The 17,282-nt window shown below is 44.3% G+C and overlaps 1 protein-coding gene across 6 annotated transcripts in view; it reads left to right on the top strand.

The window, feature by feature from the left end:
• Positions 1–17,282, top strand: part of FYN (FYN proto-oncogene, Src family tyrosine kinase) — a 209,809-nt gene that overhangs the window by 138,272 nt on the left and 54,255 nt on the right. For all 6 annotated transcript variants that reach the window (XM_030928132.1, XM_030928135.1, XM_030928134.1 and 3 more), the window contains one exon: positions 13,208–13,465. In XM_030928132.1, the coding sequence (XP_030783992.1) occupies positions 13,219–13,465 (247 nt within the window). In that variant the 5' untranslated portion in view covers positions 13,208–13,218. The remainder of the gene's footprint in view (positions 1–13,207; positions 13,466–17,282) is intronic.

Here is a 17,282-nt window from a genome sequence, read left to right as displayed (position 1 = left end):
TCTGGCACAGCAGGGGGCATCTGAGCATTTAGATCCAAATCTGAGCACTTGGTCGTGTCATTCCATGAGTCCTCATAATTCCTGAGGTTCAGCTGAGAGCAAGGAGCTGTCTGTCTGTCTGTGGACTCAGTGGTTCTGCTCAATGTGTGCAAAAGGACTTTGGGCTCCTTCAGCATTGGTGTGAACCCTGGAGGGCTCCTTGTTGAAGCTCATTTTTTTTTTTTTTTCTTTTTTTTTTTTTTGAGACAGGGTCTTGCTTTGTCACCCAGGCTGGAGTGTAGTAGCACGAACATGGCTCACTGCAACTTCCTTATCCTGGGCTCAAGTGATCCTCCCGCCTCAGCTCCCCAAGTAGCTGAGACTACAGGCACATACCACCATGCCTGGCTAATGTTTATATTTTTGTAGAGATGAGGTTTCTCCATGTTGCCCAGGCTGGTCTCCAATTCCTGGCTTCAAGTGTTCCATCCGCCTTGGCCTCCCAAAGTGCTGGGATTACAGGCGTGAGCCACCGAGCCTGGCTTGTCCCTTTAGACCCAGGGCAACCCTGCGTGATACCAGAATCCTGCAAGCTTCTGGGAAAAAGGGAAGATAAACTGCTGTGCCATCTTTAAGGAGTGAACCTCAGGGTTAATTACTCTGCAAGACAACACTTTAAAAAAACGTTGGCCGGGCGCGGTGGCTCAAGCCTGTAATCCCAGCACTTTGGGAGGCCGAGACGGGCGGATCACGAGGTCAGGAGATCGAGACCATCCTGGCTAACACGGTGAAACCCGTCTCTACTAAAAATACAAAAACTAGCCGGGCGAGGTGGCGGGCACCTGTAGTCCCAGCTACTCGGGAGGCTGAGGCAGGAGAATGGCGTAAACCCGGGAGGCGGAGCTTGCAGTGAGCTGAGATCTGGCCACTGCACTCCAGTCCGGGCGACAGAGCGAGACTCCGCCTCAAAAAAAAAAAAAAAAAAAAAAAAAAAGTTGTACTCTCTACCTCATTCGTAGGCCAAGTGAAAAGTAACTATTAAATTGCTTTACCGTAACTTTTACAAGCAGTAGTGTTTGCAGAATGTATGCTGGTATATAAACCCGGTGTTCCCTTTTTTGGATTTGTTAAGAAAAACCTGACTGGGTTTCCATCAGGTGTTAAGTAGGTCATCCACAAGTGGTCTAGCCCATGTAGCACATGTTCCTCCCACACAGAGTAGCTACAGCTTGTCATCCCAAATACTGTTTTTTATGTGCTGCTGGGGAAAGCATCACTGACTTCCTTCCGGTGATTCCATGTTCTCTTCCTCTTACTGATCTTCCTCCTTTAATTTCCTCTGTGTCTCTCTTGACACTCGATTTGCATTCATAAATGCAGACCTCTAGTGAAAACTTTACTGAGACACGCACAGCATAGTCAGCCACCCTGGGCTCACCCAGGGTAAGGAAACCAGCATCAGGGAAGGCAGAGACCATCCTCCTTTCCTTCAGGCGATAAAGTGTAGGAGGAGGCTAGCTGGAGTCTGCCTCTCTGCTTCTTTTGTTCCCGTCCTCCTTCTCCGTTCTGTCCCTGTAGAGGCCATGGAATTAGATAGACTATGCTTTCTGACTGCCTACTTTATCTGCATTCACACCAAAACAGCTGCAAGAAGCTTTGAAATTCTATACCACGGCAGGGGATGCAAAAGTTATCCCTGCTGTTGTTGCTGATTTCTGGCAGCCTGAATAAAGTGCCAACACAAAGACCCAGGGGCTGGGGGACTGGGCTTCATGTTATTCTTCAAAGCAAAGACACCAGCCTCTGCCCCAAAAACACAGTGCAAGTGGCTTCACAACCAAATTCTCAGGCTGCTAGATTTAGATTGGGCTGTGGCTTCATAACCAGATAAATCATCAGTGAAAATGGGAGACATGGAGACCACAAGCACCGTGCTATCAGCTCAAAGGCGAAAGAAGTCAAGTCTCCTTCTTCAAAGTCCTTTCTGTGTCTTTAAAGGAATTGGATCTTCTTGACTGGAACTAGTGAATTAAAGAAAGAGAAAAAGAATGCACTGTTTTTTGAAAGGATGAGGCCACATTTGCAGAATCATCTGGCGAGGAACCTCTATAGAGACTGGGAAGATTGGCAGGGTGGGTTTTTGTTCGGCCTTGGAGAGTGAACCTCCTCGGCTTTCATTCTCAGCGGTCCTCGTACTCGGGGAGGGGGCATTGATGACGCCTGTTCAAACAGCCGCTTTGTACTAATGTGTTTTCTTGTGGCTCTGCCAGGTGACACCCTGACCCTTGGGCCCTCGGCCAGTTCTGCCACCACTGTTCCTTAAACAGGCGCAGCCCAGAAAGCCAGGCTCTGCCACTGTGGCCCAGATGTGACACTGACCTTCCTGTTTCTCTTTGCTGGTTCGTGAATAGAAGTCCATGTTTTTGTTTTCCTTTTCTCTTTTTCTCTGGTTGGTTGTTTCTATAGAATGAGGATAAGGAGGGTAGAAAGATACTTGATTGGATATCAACATCAGGAAGAAACATGTCTTCTGTGCCTCGTGTTTCTGAAAATTTTCAGATCGCATGAACCAGTGTTGCCTGCTGTTCTGTGCCCTGCTTGGATTGCCCCAGGTTCCAGGGACAGTGAAAGTCAAAGCATTAAAATGCTCAGCTGAGTGTCTCAACAGGAAAGGGTGAAGGCAACAAGAGTGAGGGCAGGCCCCTTCCCTCCCCACCAATCGGCATCCAAAGAACAAAAGCGTTTTGTTTCATCCTCTCCACCTTCCTAGAGCCAAGCCCGTGCGTGGTCTTCATGACCTCACTCACAGAGAGCTCCTGCAGACTCCTCAGGAATCAGATTACCTTGGTTAGATGCCAAGGTAGACTTGAATGAGTACCGTCATTCTGAGTTTAGTGGGTATCCCCAAGTACCTAGGACGTGTGGCCCAAAAGTTCTCAAAACCCTTCTAATCCAGCCACCCTACTTTTGGTTCAGTTATCCCAGATTCCACATTTGTCCCTTACAGGGGCCTCTGCATGTGGCTTTGCCTTTTTTGTGCCCTTAGTTAGATTTCTATTCCTGTTCATGGATGTATACTCACCACCCGCTCCCCGCACTGCTCACTGTCCAGCACAGATTAGTTACGAGAACATGCTCAGCAGCCTTACTGTCCTTTGGTACCTTTCACCCTTCACATCCGCCTCTCAGCAGGCTTCGGAATCAATCACTCTCTCCCTCTTAATTTTTCAGCTGACAAAGTGTACTTCATCAATGTGTGGTTGTTTCAACTTACATACACATTCAATCAGTAATTGATAATATTAAAAGGAACTTTCTTAGAGAAAAATAAAGGTGATTTATTCTCATTATAAAAAGAGTACATTCTTGGTATAGACTAATCTAAGAAATAAAGACTCAGAAAGCAAAGAAAGAACAGTTGCCCATGGTGTTATCAGCTGCACACCACCATAATGTCAGCGCGTTTCCTTCCAAAGAGTGTTCTAGGCATTTGTTATATAGTTGCAATTATGTGATCCTTCCTAATATAACATGAACATTTTTCCATATTGCTGATAATTTAAGTATGAGTTTTAATTTCTGCTTAACTTGTCTTTATGGGCATACCTTACAATTTACTTTAGCCATTGCCCTCATGCTAAACAACTAACAAGTTTTCTAATTTTTCAAATGATAAATAATACTTCATGGAACCTCTTCATGTCATTTTTTAAAATGCATGTCTTTAGCACACATTTAAAGGTTCAAGGACACGCCCCCCCGCACCTCCCGCCACCCGACACCTTTTTTTTTCTTTTTGAGACAGAGTCTCACTCTGTCACCCAGGCTGGAGTGCAGTGGCACCATCTCAGCTCACTGCAAACCTCCGCCTGCCTGGTTCAAGCGATTCTCATGCCTCAGCCTCCCAAGTAGCTAGGTTTACAGGGGCCTGCCACCACACCCATATAATTTTTGTATTTTTAGTAGAGATGGAGTTTCACCATGTTGACTAGGCTGGTGTTGAACTCCTGGCCTCAAGTGATCTGCCCACTTCAGCTTCCCAAAGTTCTGGAATTACAGGTGTGAACCACTACACCTGGCCGGGCATACCCATTCTTAAGAATTTTTTATATTGCCAAATTGGTTTACCAAATGGTTTTACACTGATTTCTGGTCTTCTATCAGCAATGTAAGAGAGCAATATTCATTTCAAGGAAACTTCATCACTATTGAGTATACTTATTCGTTTTAATGTGTGAATTTAGAGGTGAAACATAGTATCTCACTAAATTGTATTTCTCTGATTACTACCAAAGGCAGTATTCTCTCATATGTTTCACAAATTGTTTTTCCTTTTTTTGTTGCCGATTTATGTTTCTGTTTGCCTAAACTTAGAGTTTCTCTTATCTGTATAAATTTCTTATATATTAAAATATTAATCCAAGAGAGTTGAAAACGTATCTCCACAGAAAAACTTGAGCATGAATGTTTGTTGCACTGTTATTCATAAGAGCTAAATGTCCACCAATTGATAAATAGGTAAACAACATCTGGTATATCCATACAGTGGAATATTTTTTAGTCATAAAAAGGAGTGAAGTACTAATACATGTTACATGAATGAACCCGGAGAACATTATACCAAGCAAAGGAAGCCAATCACAAAAGGCCACGTATGGTGTGACTCTGTTGATATGAAATGTCCAGAATAGGCAAACCCATAGAGTTCTACAGAAAGCAGATTAGGGGTTGCCAGGGGCTGGGGAGAGAAGGGAGTGGGTGGCGATTGCTTAATGGGCATGGGTTTCTTTCTGGAGCGATGAAATGTTCTGGAAGTAGATAATGGAGATGGTCTCCTTTGTAAATGCACTAAAACCCATTGGACTGTGTGCTTCAAGAGGGTGAATTTTTTGGTATATGAATTATATCTCAATTTAAATATAATAAAAATTTTAAAAATATTAACTACAAGGGGTTTTTCTATGGTCCAAAAAGGGTTGGGGGCAGGGGGTGGAGCCTGAAAAAATTTACAACCTGTGCTCTAATTCTTTCTGAAACCTTTGGCATAGATAGGGTTAAAACATGTCATCCTTGTTTTTATCACTATTTCACTCTTGTCTTAACCCTGAGATCCAAAGCAAAATGAATTTAAGAAGAAAATGTTCTTACCCTTTCCTTGGAGCCTTTCCATGGTTTGGTGTTAAAACCTCATTTGGCCATTTAGGTTTGGGACTGGTTCCAACATTCAGTTGACTGCAGTCTTAAATCTCACCATTGGGGTCTGATGCTTCCATTTCTCTTTTATTGAGTGCTTTTGAATCTTCGGGCTCGAGAAATGGCAGGCTATGCAGAAAGGAAGGAACATGTTTGTTGCAGGGATGTGAGCAGCTGCTTCTCAGCCTGGGGGCCATTTGAACAAGAAAAGCCAGAGATGAGGACCCACAAAAATATTCTAGGTGCCAGCAGTATGGCTTATTCTTAAAGTAACATGACATTTTAAGAGTGATTTATATTAGTTAGGTTCCCTTGCTGTACGGTATGAGACAAAGTTCATCCTCTTCCCCCTCCAGAGAACCTTTGCAAAGTCTTGCATAAATGATTGAATGAGTCCAAATTCACTGATTTCTGAAGCAAAACTTGGGTTTGATTTTTAAGTAGGCTCTGTTCTCCCATGATTGCATGTGGCTAGTGTCTGCATTGTGTATATTCCCACTTTTACATCTATCTTCTCACCTCAGAGACTGTAATATTTTAATACTTGCATTTGGCGAGGGGCTCTCCCTCACAGTCTCCACCAAGAGTAGAAAGCTGTTATTTTGTGCTTGGTGGAGGCATTATATGTGTATCTCAGTTTATGCAGTAAATATGTTCCAGAAAGTTTTGCCTGTAAAGCAAATCATATTTTAAGTGCAATGGGAAAGCTGGTTTTTATACCAAGGAAACCAGTGCCAGCTCCTTCATGATTCTTATAAATACCCTTGCCATGACTAGGAAAGATGAGGAAATTAAGGGCTGTTTCAGTGTCATTGGCCCAAATAGTCATTAAGATGCCAAACCACACGAAGGATGTGTGACTCACTGAACCTAGTGTGGTCCAGCACCTCTACAGAATCCACTGTCTTGGGGGAATGGAATCTGAATTGGGGATGGAGGTGAGGCCTGGTCCCTGAAATCAGTGCCTCCATTAGTAATGTGTATTAGTGAATTCTCACACTGTTGTGAAGAAATACCCGAGACTGGATAATTTATAAAGGAAAGAGGTTTAATTGACTCGCAGTTCCACATTGCTTGGGAGGCCTCAGGAAACTTACAGTTATAGCGGGAGGCAAAGGAGAAGCAGGCACCTTCTTCACAGGGCAGCAGGATGGAGTAAGTGCAAGCAGGGGAAATGCCAGACGCTTATAAAACCATCAGATCTCGTGAGAACTCACTATCATGAGAACAGCATGGGGGAATTGCCCGCATAATTCAATTACCTCCACCTGGTCCTGCCCTTGACACATGGGGATTAGAGGAATTACAATTTGAGGTGAGATTTGAGTGGGGACACAGAGCCAAACCCTGTCATAATGTGTGAGATATTGAGCTCTGTGGAACCAGTTCTTCCCGATAGGATTTTTCCCTCAACGCCTCCCACCCTCACACCCACACCCTTGCATGGACTGGCCAGGATTCCATGGTCAGGAGACAGCTCTAGTATAGAGACTCTGTGTGTTGGCCATGGAATCAGGCTGTCTGGTTTCAAATCCCATCTCTATGACTGACATAGCGGTGGGTAAATTCCCCAACCCCTCTCTTCCTCCCTTGTAAAGTGTGGGGAAATAGTAATACCTATGTTTTAGAGTTGTTACTAGATTTTAATGGGACAGCATTTTCCAGTGTCCAGCCTGCACCTAGGCTACAGGGAACACTGATTGGATATTGGTCATGACTGCTGAAATTGGAGCCATCAGCCCTATGGTACCCATCCCACCAAAACATGTATTAGTTTTCTGCTGCTGCCTAACAAAGTACCACAAACTTAGTGGCTTAAAACAACATCCATCTGTTAGCTCACATTTCTGTCAGTCACAAGTCCAGGCACGGAGGGGATTCTCTGCTCAGCAAAGCCGAAATCAAATGTTAGCTGATTATGTTGTTGTTTGAAGGCTTGATTAGGGAGGAATCCATTTCCAGGTTCATTCAGGTTCTTGACCAAGCTGTTCTCAGCTCTGACCACCCATGTGTCTGGCCACACAGCCCCTTCATCTTTAAAGGCAGCTGTGGAGAATCTCCCTCATAATGAAGGCCTCTTGCAGTTTTAATCTACTTTTCCAGGAACTGGCATACCTTTCAAGGGTTCACCTGATTAGGTCAGGTCCACCCAGGATGATCTCTCAAAGTCGGCTGTGCCGAATAACATAACCCGCTGATGGAGTGACTACCCCATCATTCGTAAGTCCTAGGAATTTACAGTGCAGGTACACTGGGAGTAGAAGTCCTGGGAGACAGCTCAGAATTCTCCCTACCACACTGTCATTCAGCAAGGCACATATTTTCACTCCCTTCCTCCAGTTGGCAGCGAAGAGAGGACTTTCCCACGTTGGCAGAGCTCTGCATGCTTTTTTTCATAGCTGGGCTGGGGCCACTGGCTGAACCCAGCACCAGGGCTGAAAGTGGTTCAGCCCTCAAGTATTAACATCTCCAGAGGGCCAACCCAGCAGTGTCTTTTTCTCTGCTTCAGTACCTTGGGAAATGCTTGTGATCCAAGAGTGGCCAGCATAGCCCTGCTTTCTGTCCAGCCTCCCCAGTCCTCCCTGGGCCTTTTGTCCCGGCTGTCCCCAGAAGGCAGCACTGCCTGCGCTCTGTCATGGGGTGTCAGGATCATCTGATGCAGTGTGCTACAAAGGAGAAAAGCCCCATTGTAAAGGATTGAAAGGTGCTGGGAAATTAGGAAATTTGGGTGACAGGTTCTGTGGCCCAACCTCATTGCTACTGATGTGGTACTCAACTGTCTCTGAATGTCCTCCTGCTCCCAGTAACGACATGGGGAAAACTAAAGAAGGCTTTCATAGGCTTTCAATGGATTAACTGTCTCCACTGAGAATGTAGCAAAAGTCCTCAAGTAGATTGTTATGGGTGTTTCTAATTTTACGAGGATCAAGAGCCCTGTGCCATGAATCTTCTATCCTGAAGTCAAATAATTTCAGATGTGTCTCTGCTACATCTTATCCTTTTCCTAATGCTATTCCTGCTGACTGAAAAAGTGTGTTTGCTTGATAAGCTTCCAGTTTTTGCTTTTTTCCTAGAAAAGTGTGAAACCATGCAGTTGATCTGCAATTCAGCTTTACATTCTTTTTTCAACTGCCCCCATCTCAGTTGCTTGCATTTGGTTTCTAGGTTCTTAGTTCATTTCCCTTCCTTGTTCTTATACTTCCATTATGATACCAGGAAACATGCCACCTCTAAGTATGGGCCAAATGTGGCTTTACCTGTCACTCTCCAAAGTCTGCTGGGGGCTGTCAGGAGCAGGGATTATGGGTAAGGGCTGTCACTTCTTCACATCCACCTAGATTGGCTTCTGAGACAAAAGAGCTTAAACCGCTGAAATTGAAGTTATTTGTTGTCAGTTCCACTTCCTCTTCCTGCCATTCCTCCTCTGCCTGCAAGTATATGTGTCTCAAGAGAAAGTAATTTGCTTGTACAGAAGACTACCAGTGGCCTTTTTCCCATTTTGATACCTAGCTCCTGCACACACCTGAAATCTTATCATACGTCCTGCAAGCTTATAACTTGGGCATACTGGCATTGCTTTATTGATTGGCGCATGAGGAAATATGAATGTGTTTGTGTTTAATGTACATCTTGTAGACTGGATTGTGGTCTGTCTACATCAGGAGGAGGGAGTGTATATTCAACCAGACTCATCTTGATCGAAGCACCCTGTGCCTGTGGTAGTAAAGAATTGAATCTATCCTTTAGGTCAGCTTCCGTCAATCACTACAGGGCTATGTGAAGAAGCATAGCTCCCATAGCATGGCAGCAGAAAGGGCTGTGATCTGTTGATCTGTTGATCTGTTGATAATGTCTGCCCTGCTCATGGGAGCAGGGTGCGGCATTCCTTGAATCCTGTGTCTGGCAATTCTTCCCAGGTTGCTCAACACTATTGGCGCATCTGAAAAGAACCACAGGACTAGGGAAATTTTAAGTAGATCAAGTTTTATTTCCATGGTAGAAACGGGGCCCCTCCCTTTGCAAAAGGATTGGAGAACAGAGGCTTCACTGCTATAATCCAGACACCTTGACCACAGGCGCGGGATCCAATTAGTGAAAATGCCTTTCACCAGTTTTTCTAGGCATGCTAACCTGCAGAGGACTATAGCCATGAGTTCATGGCGTGTGATATGTTCCTGATCAGAGTAACTCCAGGGCTCCACATCCACAATGGCCTCATTCAGTGTTTCCTGGTGCCCCAGAGATCTACAGCAAGTAAATTAGTGCATTCTATGTCATGTTGCACCTACAGCATTGAACATAAAAGCCACAGCACATAACTCTGCATAATAAAGGATACTTTTAGTTTAGCGTGAATGGTCAAAACTTTGCCTTGTAGCAAGGAGCCTGGGCCCACTGAATACAGCTCATGTAGTATCTTCTGACTCTTCTGTCACGAAGCAGTTAGCGTGACTGCCCCACGGGGGAGGAAGAAGACCACAAGTTCCTGTATAAGTATTTTCATTGCTATTAACTTTTAATGACTTGAAACTGCAGTTACTGATTGATTTTCACTTCTTCCTGTGTGTCATTGAAGAGAAGAGAGTAAGCAAGATCTGTATAGAAACATTACTTAACTCCAAATGTCGAATGCACGAAGTGGTGACAGTGCTGTCTCTTCTATAAAAGAGGATTGTTTTCTCCAAAATAATTTTGATTATTTTTTAATTTATTTATTTAACTAATATTTATTAAGTGACTACTGTGTGCCAGGCAGGCACTGTTCTGGCCACGCAAGATACAGCAGTTAAAAAATTCCTGCTTTCAAGAAGCTGATGATTTTTCTTCTCTGTTACTTCATAAAATTATAAATAAGCTGCTAGTTGCTTATTATAGTATATTTCTTTTTTAAAGTGGATTTTGACAGATTATTTTTTCTTAGTTTGGTTAAATGTAGGGTCCTGCTTTCTTCAGGGTTCTGATATAGGGCTTGTTTTGTTTTGCTGGAGTTGGAAGAGTAGTTTGCAATGAGCGTTCTCATCACTTCTAGGTTCTGTTTCTCTATCACAGTGCACAAGCTTCTAGAGAAAAATCAGAGCACTTCTTGTCACACTTGAAAACTGCCTGCTTCTACCTAGCATGCCTGTTCTCCTGAAGAAAGCATGCTGGGTTGTATGTTAATCACATCCAGGTAAGGGAAACAGCTGTTAAACTGCTTTAGAGAGGTAGATATAAATTCTGTCCTTTGTGTAAACCAGGATTTCTTGACCTTGACACTATTAACATTTGGGGCCAGGTAACTCTTGTTTGTAGGAGGCTGTCCTGTGCATTGCAGAAGTTTTAGCAGCATTCTTGGGCTCTACCCAGTAGGTGTCAGGAGTATCCCTCCCTCTGAGTGTGACAACCCAAAATGTCTCCAGACATTGCCCAATATGTCTCTTGTAGGGAAGTGGTAAAGTTACCCCCGGCTGAGAACCACTGGTATAAATGATGTGAGTCTGTGATTCGAGTCTCACATTCTCTAGTTACAGTAGATCAGTGAAATTCCTGGAAAAAAACAAAACAACAACATCTGTGACAGAAGTGTTTTCTGTCTGGTCTGCACCAAAATGTGGAGCAGCTTTCCACCATGAAAGAGTTAATATTATATGAGCAACTTATCAGTCTGATGAAGCAACATCAACAACAAATGATGAAATTCCTTTAGTAAGTCATGCCTTGGAAATAGCTTGCATTTCCTATTGGAAACTTGTTAAAATCATATCCATTTACCATAAGTTACAAAGCATGTTGGACACAGTATACTGTAAGTTAATCTCAAATGATTTAGGAGTAAATGTGTTCCAGATTTGGTGAGCTCAGCTCAAGCAGTAGGCGTCTCTTTTCCAAACATTTTCATTCTCAAGAACTGACATTCAATTCAATAAGTATGTATTGAAATGTGTAATATGAGAGAACTTTAGAACAGTCTGATACTGCTCCCATCACCCAGTTCAGCAGAAAAGCAGTGCTCAGAAGAGTGCCCAGGGAGCACTCTTCTGATGTGGCACCTCCTGCATTGGTTTGCAAGATAGTATAGAAAACCGTGCCTTCTCCTTCGCCGCCTCAAGCCCTTCCCATCCTGTGCCAGCTGTGCCCTCCCCAGTGAATAAATGTTATTAAACATGATGTCATGTGTTTCTTATTTGATTCTTTAGTCCCAAATGGGCTGGTTTGCAGTTTTGGCAGGGACCTCTACTGGCCTGTTCTACCTGACGTCTGTCGGCTTGATGGGGTATTGCAAGTCCAAAGGGGGACCGTTTAACCAACTTGTATTTCTGAATCTTCTTCACTTCTCACACACATACAGTAGATTTTAAAATGCAAGGTACACTGCTGATAACAATCACAGGAGGGGCCTGGCACGGTGGTTCATGCCTGTAATCCCAGCACTTTGGGAGGCTGAGGCAGGCGGATCACCTGAGGTCAGGAGTTCGAGAGCAGCCTGGCCAACATGGTGAAACCCCATCTGTACTGAAAATACAAAAAATTAGCCGGGTGTGGTGGCGGGCACCTGTAATCCCAGCTACTTGGGAGGCTGAGGCGGAGGTTGTAGTGAGCCAAGATCGCGCCACTGCATTCCAGCCTGGGCGACAGAATAAGACTCCATCTCAAAAAAAAGTCGCAGGAGGGATCGGCTTTGATACAGAGATAAAGAAAGGGTAAAAGAGAAACATAATAGGCTCCAGAATCTTCACTCATCTGGTTGCTATTTATTGTTCCAGGCACTGGCAGTGTAACTATGATGAAAACAGACAGTGTCCCACTTTCCTGGAACTTGCAGTCCACTGGGCAATGAGACAAGTGGACAGGCCCTGTTATAATATGGTACCAAGGGTGCCAGAAGGAGGGAGATGGGGATGCCATGGGAGCACTCGGGAAAGCAGCCCAGCCTGGAAGGGCGGAAAGTCAGAGAACGCCTTGCAGAGGAAGCGGTGCCTTATTAACTAGGACATGAAGGATACATCGCATATCAAAGAGGAAGGGGAAAAAGTGTTCAAGGCTATGTTCCAAGGCCCGAAGCGGGTGGAGGAATGGAGTCTTTGAGGATGGGAAAGGTTGGGCGTGTTTGAATAGGAGAGCTCAGACAGGAAGAGTGGGAAGTAAACAAGGAGGAGGAAATGAGGATGCTTCTCAGGATGCTGACTGGAGCAACTGGGTCACCGGCAGTCCCATTTACTGAGATGAGGAGCCTGGGATAAGTGGGTTTGAGGAGGGTGGGGTGGCAACAACTCAAGTTTTTCATCCGCCACTAACTCCATAACATGGGAATGATTTTTTTTTTTTAATGTTTTTGAAGGATGTCAAAAGCTAATGGAAATTTGAAAAGTTAATTAGCAGCTGTAAGTAATTTCGTTACTGTAGGCTATCATGACATCCTGCAAATGTACTCGGACCTCTTAGGTTCTGCCAATTTTATTTTTCATCCAGTAACTAGCTCTTAGTTTTGATACTTAGCATCATCTTAGTGCTTAAAATTGACCAATTTTGTGCCTGAAGATTAGGTATCCGTGAGTGAAGCAGTCTAGTGACTAGATTGAAGGTTGTATTCTGGCTTATCCAACACTCCTGTGCCCACTTCCTTAAATTTCCTGTGCCCTGATGGGAGTTTTTATTCTCATGTTGCGTAGACTCATTCTACAGAGCATATATTATTTTTTTTAGATAGCTAAAGAAAGGCAGAACTGGTAAGTATGATGGGACAGTCTGTAGGCAGGTGTATGCTGTTACAGAATTTGAAGAGGTACAGGCCTCAGTCGAGGAAAGTTGCTGCATGGTGAACATCGTGCTCTTTGATGATGCTGTCATCCAGAACATATGAGGAACCAATGTGATTGTGGGGTCAAGGAACTGAGCTTCCTGCTAACCATCCCCCCAGCCACTGCCTTTCCTCATGCCCCTCATAGGCCTGAAATAGCCAACAGTGAGCCTTGTCAATTACTCCTCGTTAACTGGAGAGCAACCCAGCAACTAGGGAGCATCCCAGCTTACGTGCCCCCTTTTTTGTCTCTGGCAGGAATTTAGATAATGGGCTGTGTGCAATGTAAGGATAAAGAAGCAACAAAACTGACGGAGGAGAGGGACGGCAGCCTGAACCAGAGCTCCGGGTACCGCTATGGCACAGACCCCACCCCTCAGCACTACCCCAGCTTCGGTGTGACCTCCATCCCCAACTACAACAACTTCCACGCAGCCGGGGGCCAAGGACTCACCGTCTTTGGAGGTGTGAACTCTTCGTCTCATACGGGGACCTTGCGTACGAGAGGAGGAACAGGTAAGCCCCCAAAGTCACAGAGTGCGGAGAGGGGCCAGCTGCCCTTAACTCTTTTGGCAATTGAACATCTGGGTTCCCATCACTTCCCTTTGACTAGGGGTTTCACATGTAAGTTTCTAATCTGTCTCCTTTACTAGATGAGGGGCTGTAAGAAAAGCCAGAGCTTGATGTACAAACAAAATGCTTGGCTACAGGGTTGCAAGGTGTCCCAAGTTGCTGCTCTCTGAGGATTCTGTATGGGTTAATGAGCTACAACATTCTACTGAGGCACTGTAGGTTAATGACTCTCAGCCTCGCCCAGCTGGTTGGCACAGAAGAACTAGGGCAGCCTTTTCAAAACACGGATGCCTGAGCCATGTCCCAGTCTTTTGAATTAGAGGCTCCAGGACTGGGTCTGGGTGTGTGTATTTTGAGTTCTCTAGATATTAATGTACTCCTTCTTCCCACCCACTTCTTCCTAATCCTCAGCCTGTCTTTCTCTTTTTCTTTCTTTTTTTTTTTTTTTTTTTTTGAAGTTTCCTTGTGTTTCATACCACAAGGCTATATTTTGCTGCCATGTGTATTTGCCGACTTAGCTAATACTTTGTAAAATATCTGGCATACATTCTCAGACATATGTTTTCCAAAATATTTGTAAGTTATCTCATGCATCCTTAGTCGTCCAAATTTTCTCTGAGTATGTGAACCATGGTAACTAGATATTTGACATTATTTGTTCCAAAATTACTTTGTTTATTGCAAAAGTTTGAAAGAACACAGCATCGCTCAGCTCATCTGGCAGCAGATGTCTTATATAAAAGTTTTAAAGAATGCGGTATCTTTCAACCCATCTGGCAGCAGGGACCTTTTCACCTAGGGAGGAGGCACTACTAAGGCATTAGCAAGTATTTTTTCCCTCTGCACTCAACACACATCAGTGTAGTTGTATCAAAAGGCCTGACCCTGAGCCTTTGGACATTATCTACTTCTCTTCTGCTAGCCTAGCACGCTCTGCCCAGTAGAAGTGTTTATGTTCACCCTCATGCTGTGGTGACTCTAGCTTTCCTTTCAACCCAGGCCTTGCATGGGTTGAATACGTGCTAAGTACCTTTACCCATCCCTCCCACCTTCCACAGGCACCTGGAAAGGAGAGATGCAGACAGGCAGTTTAAGGCCATCTGTCTTCTGGGGATGCAGAAGAAAAAAAGAGGCGAAAACACACCCAACACAACCCCCATCGTTGTGCCTACCGTGAGAAGCATGGGGGCTTTGCCAGCCTAGACTGTTAATTCTGCTGACACAGCCATTATCCTTGTTCATTCATTCATGAGTGCTGGATATGGACCCCTGTGTCTGCAGGTATCATTCATTAAAGTCACTAGAGAGGGCCACTTGTGTTGAGCATGTGGGTCTCCACTACAGTCAGGAGCAGTCTTCGTCTAAGAGGCTACCTGATCCCTTATAACATTTGAAAGTTAAAACAGTACCCCCAAATGTTGGCAGATTTTTCTGCCTTGAATTATTTGGTTTTAATGTATATGCATGTCCTTTCTCCCAACACTGCCTTCAGTCCTGTAGGGCCAAGAACAATGTCTGTGTTTCTCTGTAACCTCCTTTGATTCTCCCCTTGGTTCCCGGAACATGGAACAGAAAAGCCCTCAGTGAGAACTTGTCAGCTGATGCAAGGAGATAGTGGGATGCTGGTCTTCATGTGCCATGCCTTCCATACAGTGGAGCTGGCTTGTCTTCATTTTTAAGTTGTTTTTAAAGAAGGGAATCTGGTCATGGAGTGTTAAATAAGAATAGGCATGACCTTACAGGCACCCACATTTTTGTTTTAAGCCAATCTCTTTTGTTACCTTTCAAAGAAACCTAAGGAAAGAAAGACAGTTGCCAAGTGAGCCTTGCTTTGCATGGTCAGACCTCTGAATGCTAACTCTCCTGAGGAAAGTCCCACTTGGGATGGGGCAGAAAGACAAGCCCCACTCCTCTCTGTGGTCCTTGAATAGTGCCATGACACATTTCTTCCCTAGGAACTACCTACACAGCAAACTGGCAGCTTGGTAAAAAGTGGGCTCTGGCCAGGTGCAGAGGGCTCACACCTGTAATCCCAGCACTTTGGGAGGCTGAGGTGGGTGGATCACTTGAGGTCAGGAGTTTGAGACCAGCCTGGCCAACATGGCGAAACCCTGTCTCTACTAAAAATACAAAAACTCAGCCAGGCGTGGTGGCAGGTGGCTGTAATCCCACCTACTCGGGAGGCTGAGGCAGGAGAAGTGCTTGAACCCAGGAGGCGGAAGTTGCGGTGAGCTGAGATCACGCCACTGCACTCCAGCCTGGACGACGAGAGTGAAACTCCGTCTCAAAAAAAAAAAATTTTAACTCTCTTGATCATATAGATATCTTTTTTCAATCTGTACAGAAGATCTTTCATCATAATTTTTTTATAATTTAATGGCTATCTACTATGTGATGTTTAAATATTTTTTTTTAATGTGCAGAGGTTATGTTTCCCACATCTTACCCAGACGAGTATGGCACTTAGTTAGACATTTCCAGCAGCAGATTGCCTCTCCCCTCTAACCGAACTATCACATTTCTGTCTTAACTAATGCAAAAATATCAAGTAGTGAGAGACCCAGGTTTATAACTGTACTAGGTACACAGAGGCTGCTGCATTCAGCCTGGACTTTCACAAAGCAGTAATATTCCAGGGAGCATATAACCAGTGATACCACAACTTTTAAAAACTAAAATAAAAACACATTTGTCTTATGACTATGTAATTTTCACTAGAATCTGCACTTCTCAGAGCAGCAAGGACTTTAGAAACTATGAAATGTCACTGATATTTATCATCAAATACAAGCATAAAATGTAAGAACTAAAAAATACTCAAAAAAAATAACTGCTTAGCTCTAGCTCCTGAGCTAGGAGGATTTGGTCTGTGGAAACAGGGAGGGCCAGCAACCTGTTCCAGCACAAAAGAAAACAGACTGTGAGGTAGATAACTGATCATACACAGCTGACCAGACAAGTACACAGTTTTGGAAGACAACTTAATTTACCATTGCTTTTAAGACATACGCAATTGCCTTAATAAAAGAGCTTTAGTAACAGTGAATTTTCTTATATGTACTAAAGTAGAAATAGCTGTGTATTTATGAATCAGGAATTTCATAGTTTCAAAATTGGTTTTCTTTACACTCGAACACTTGTAGTGACGACGTAAAGTGTGGCACCGCTTGGATCCAAATCTTCCTTCATGCTGTTTTGTTTGTTTGTGTGTGTCCATACATCAATTAAAATTATAAAACCTAAATTTACAGTTTCTGTGGGTCTGGAATCTGCGAATGCTTAGTTGGGTCCTTCGGAATCTCTCACAGGCTGTAATCAAGGTGTGTTGGCTGGGCTACAGTCATCTCACAGTTTAGCTGAGAATGATCTGCTTCCACATTCATGTAGTGCTGGCAAGATTTGGTGCCTCGCTGGCTGTTGGCCAGAGCAACCTTCAGTTCTTGGTCACGTGGGCCTCACCAGCATGGAGCCTTGCTTCATCAAAGTACACAAGCTGAAGTGGCGATAGAGAGAGTCTGCTAGAAGGGCAGAAGTCACCATCTTTTGAAGCCTAGTCACTTAAGGGACTGCACATTCTGTTGAGTAGAAGCAAGTCGTTAGATCCAGCCTACACTCAAGGGGAGGGGCTTGCACGAGACATGAATCCTAAGAGGCAGGAATCACTGGGGACTGTGTTAGAATTACGACTATTGGGTTGAGCATGGTAGGTCACATCTGTAATCCTAGCACTTTGGGAGGCCAAGGCAGGAGGATTGCTTGC

This window comes from Rhinopithecus roxellana, chromosome 4 (genome assembly GCF_007565055.1).
Source record: "Rhinopithecus roxellana isolate Shanxi Qingling chromosome 4, ASM756505v1, whole genome shotgun sequence".
Taxonomy (NCBI): Eukaryota; Metazoa; Chordata; class Mammalia; order Primates; family Cercopithecidae; genus Rhinopithecus; species Rhinopithecus roxellana.
This window is presented reverse-complemented; position numbering and strand designations above follow the sequence as displayed.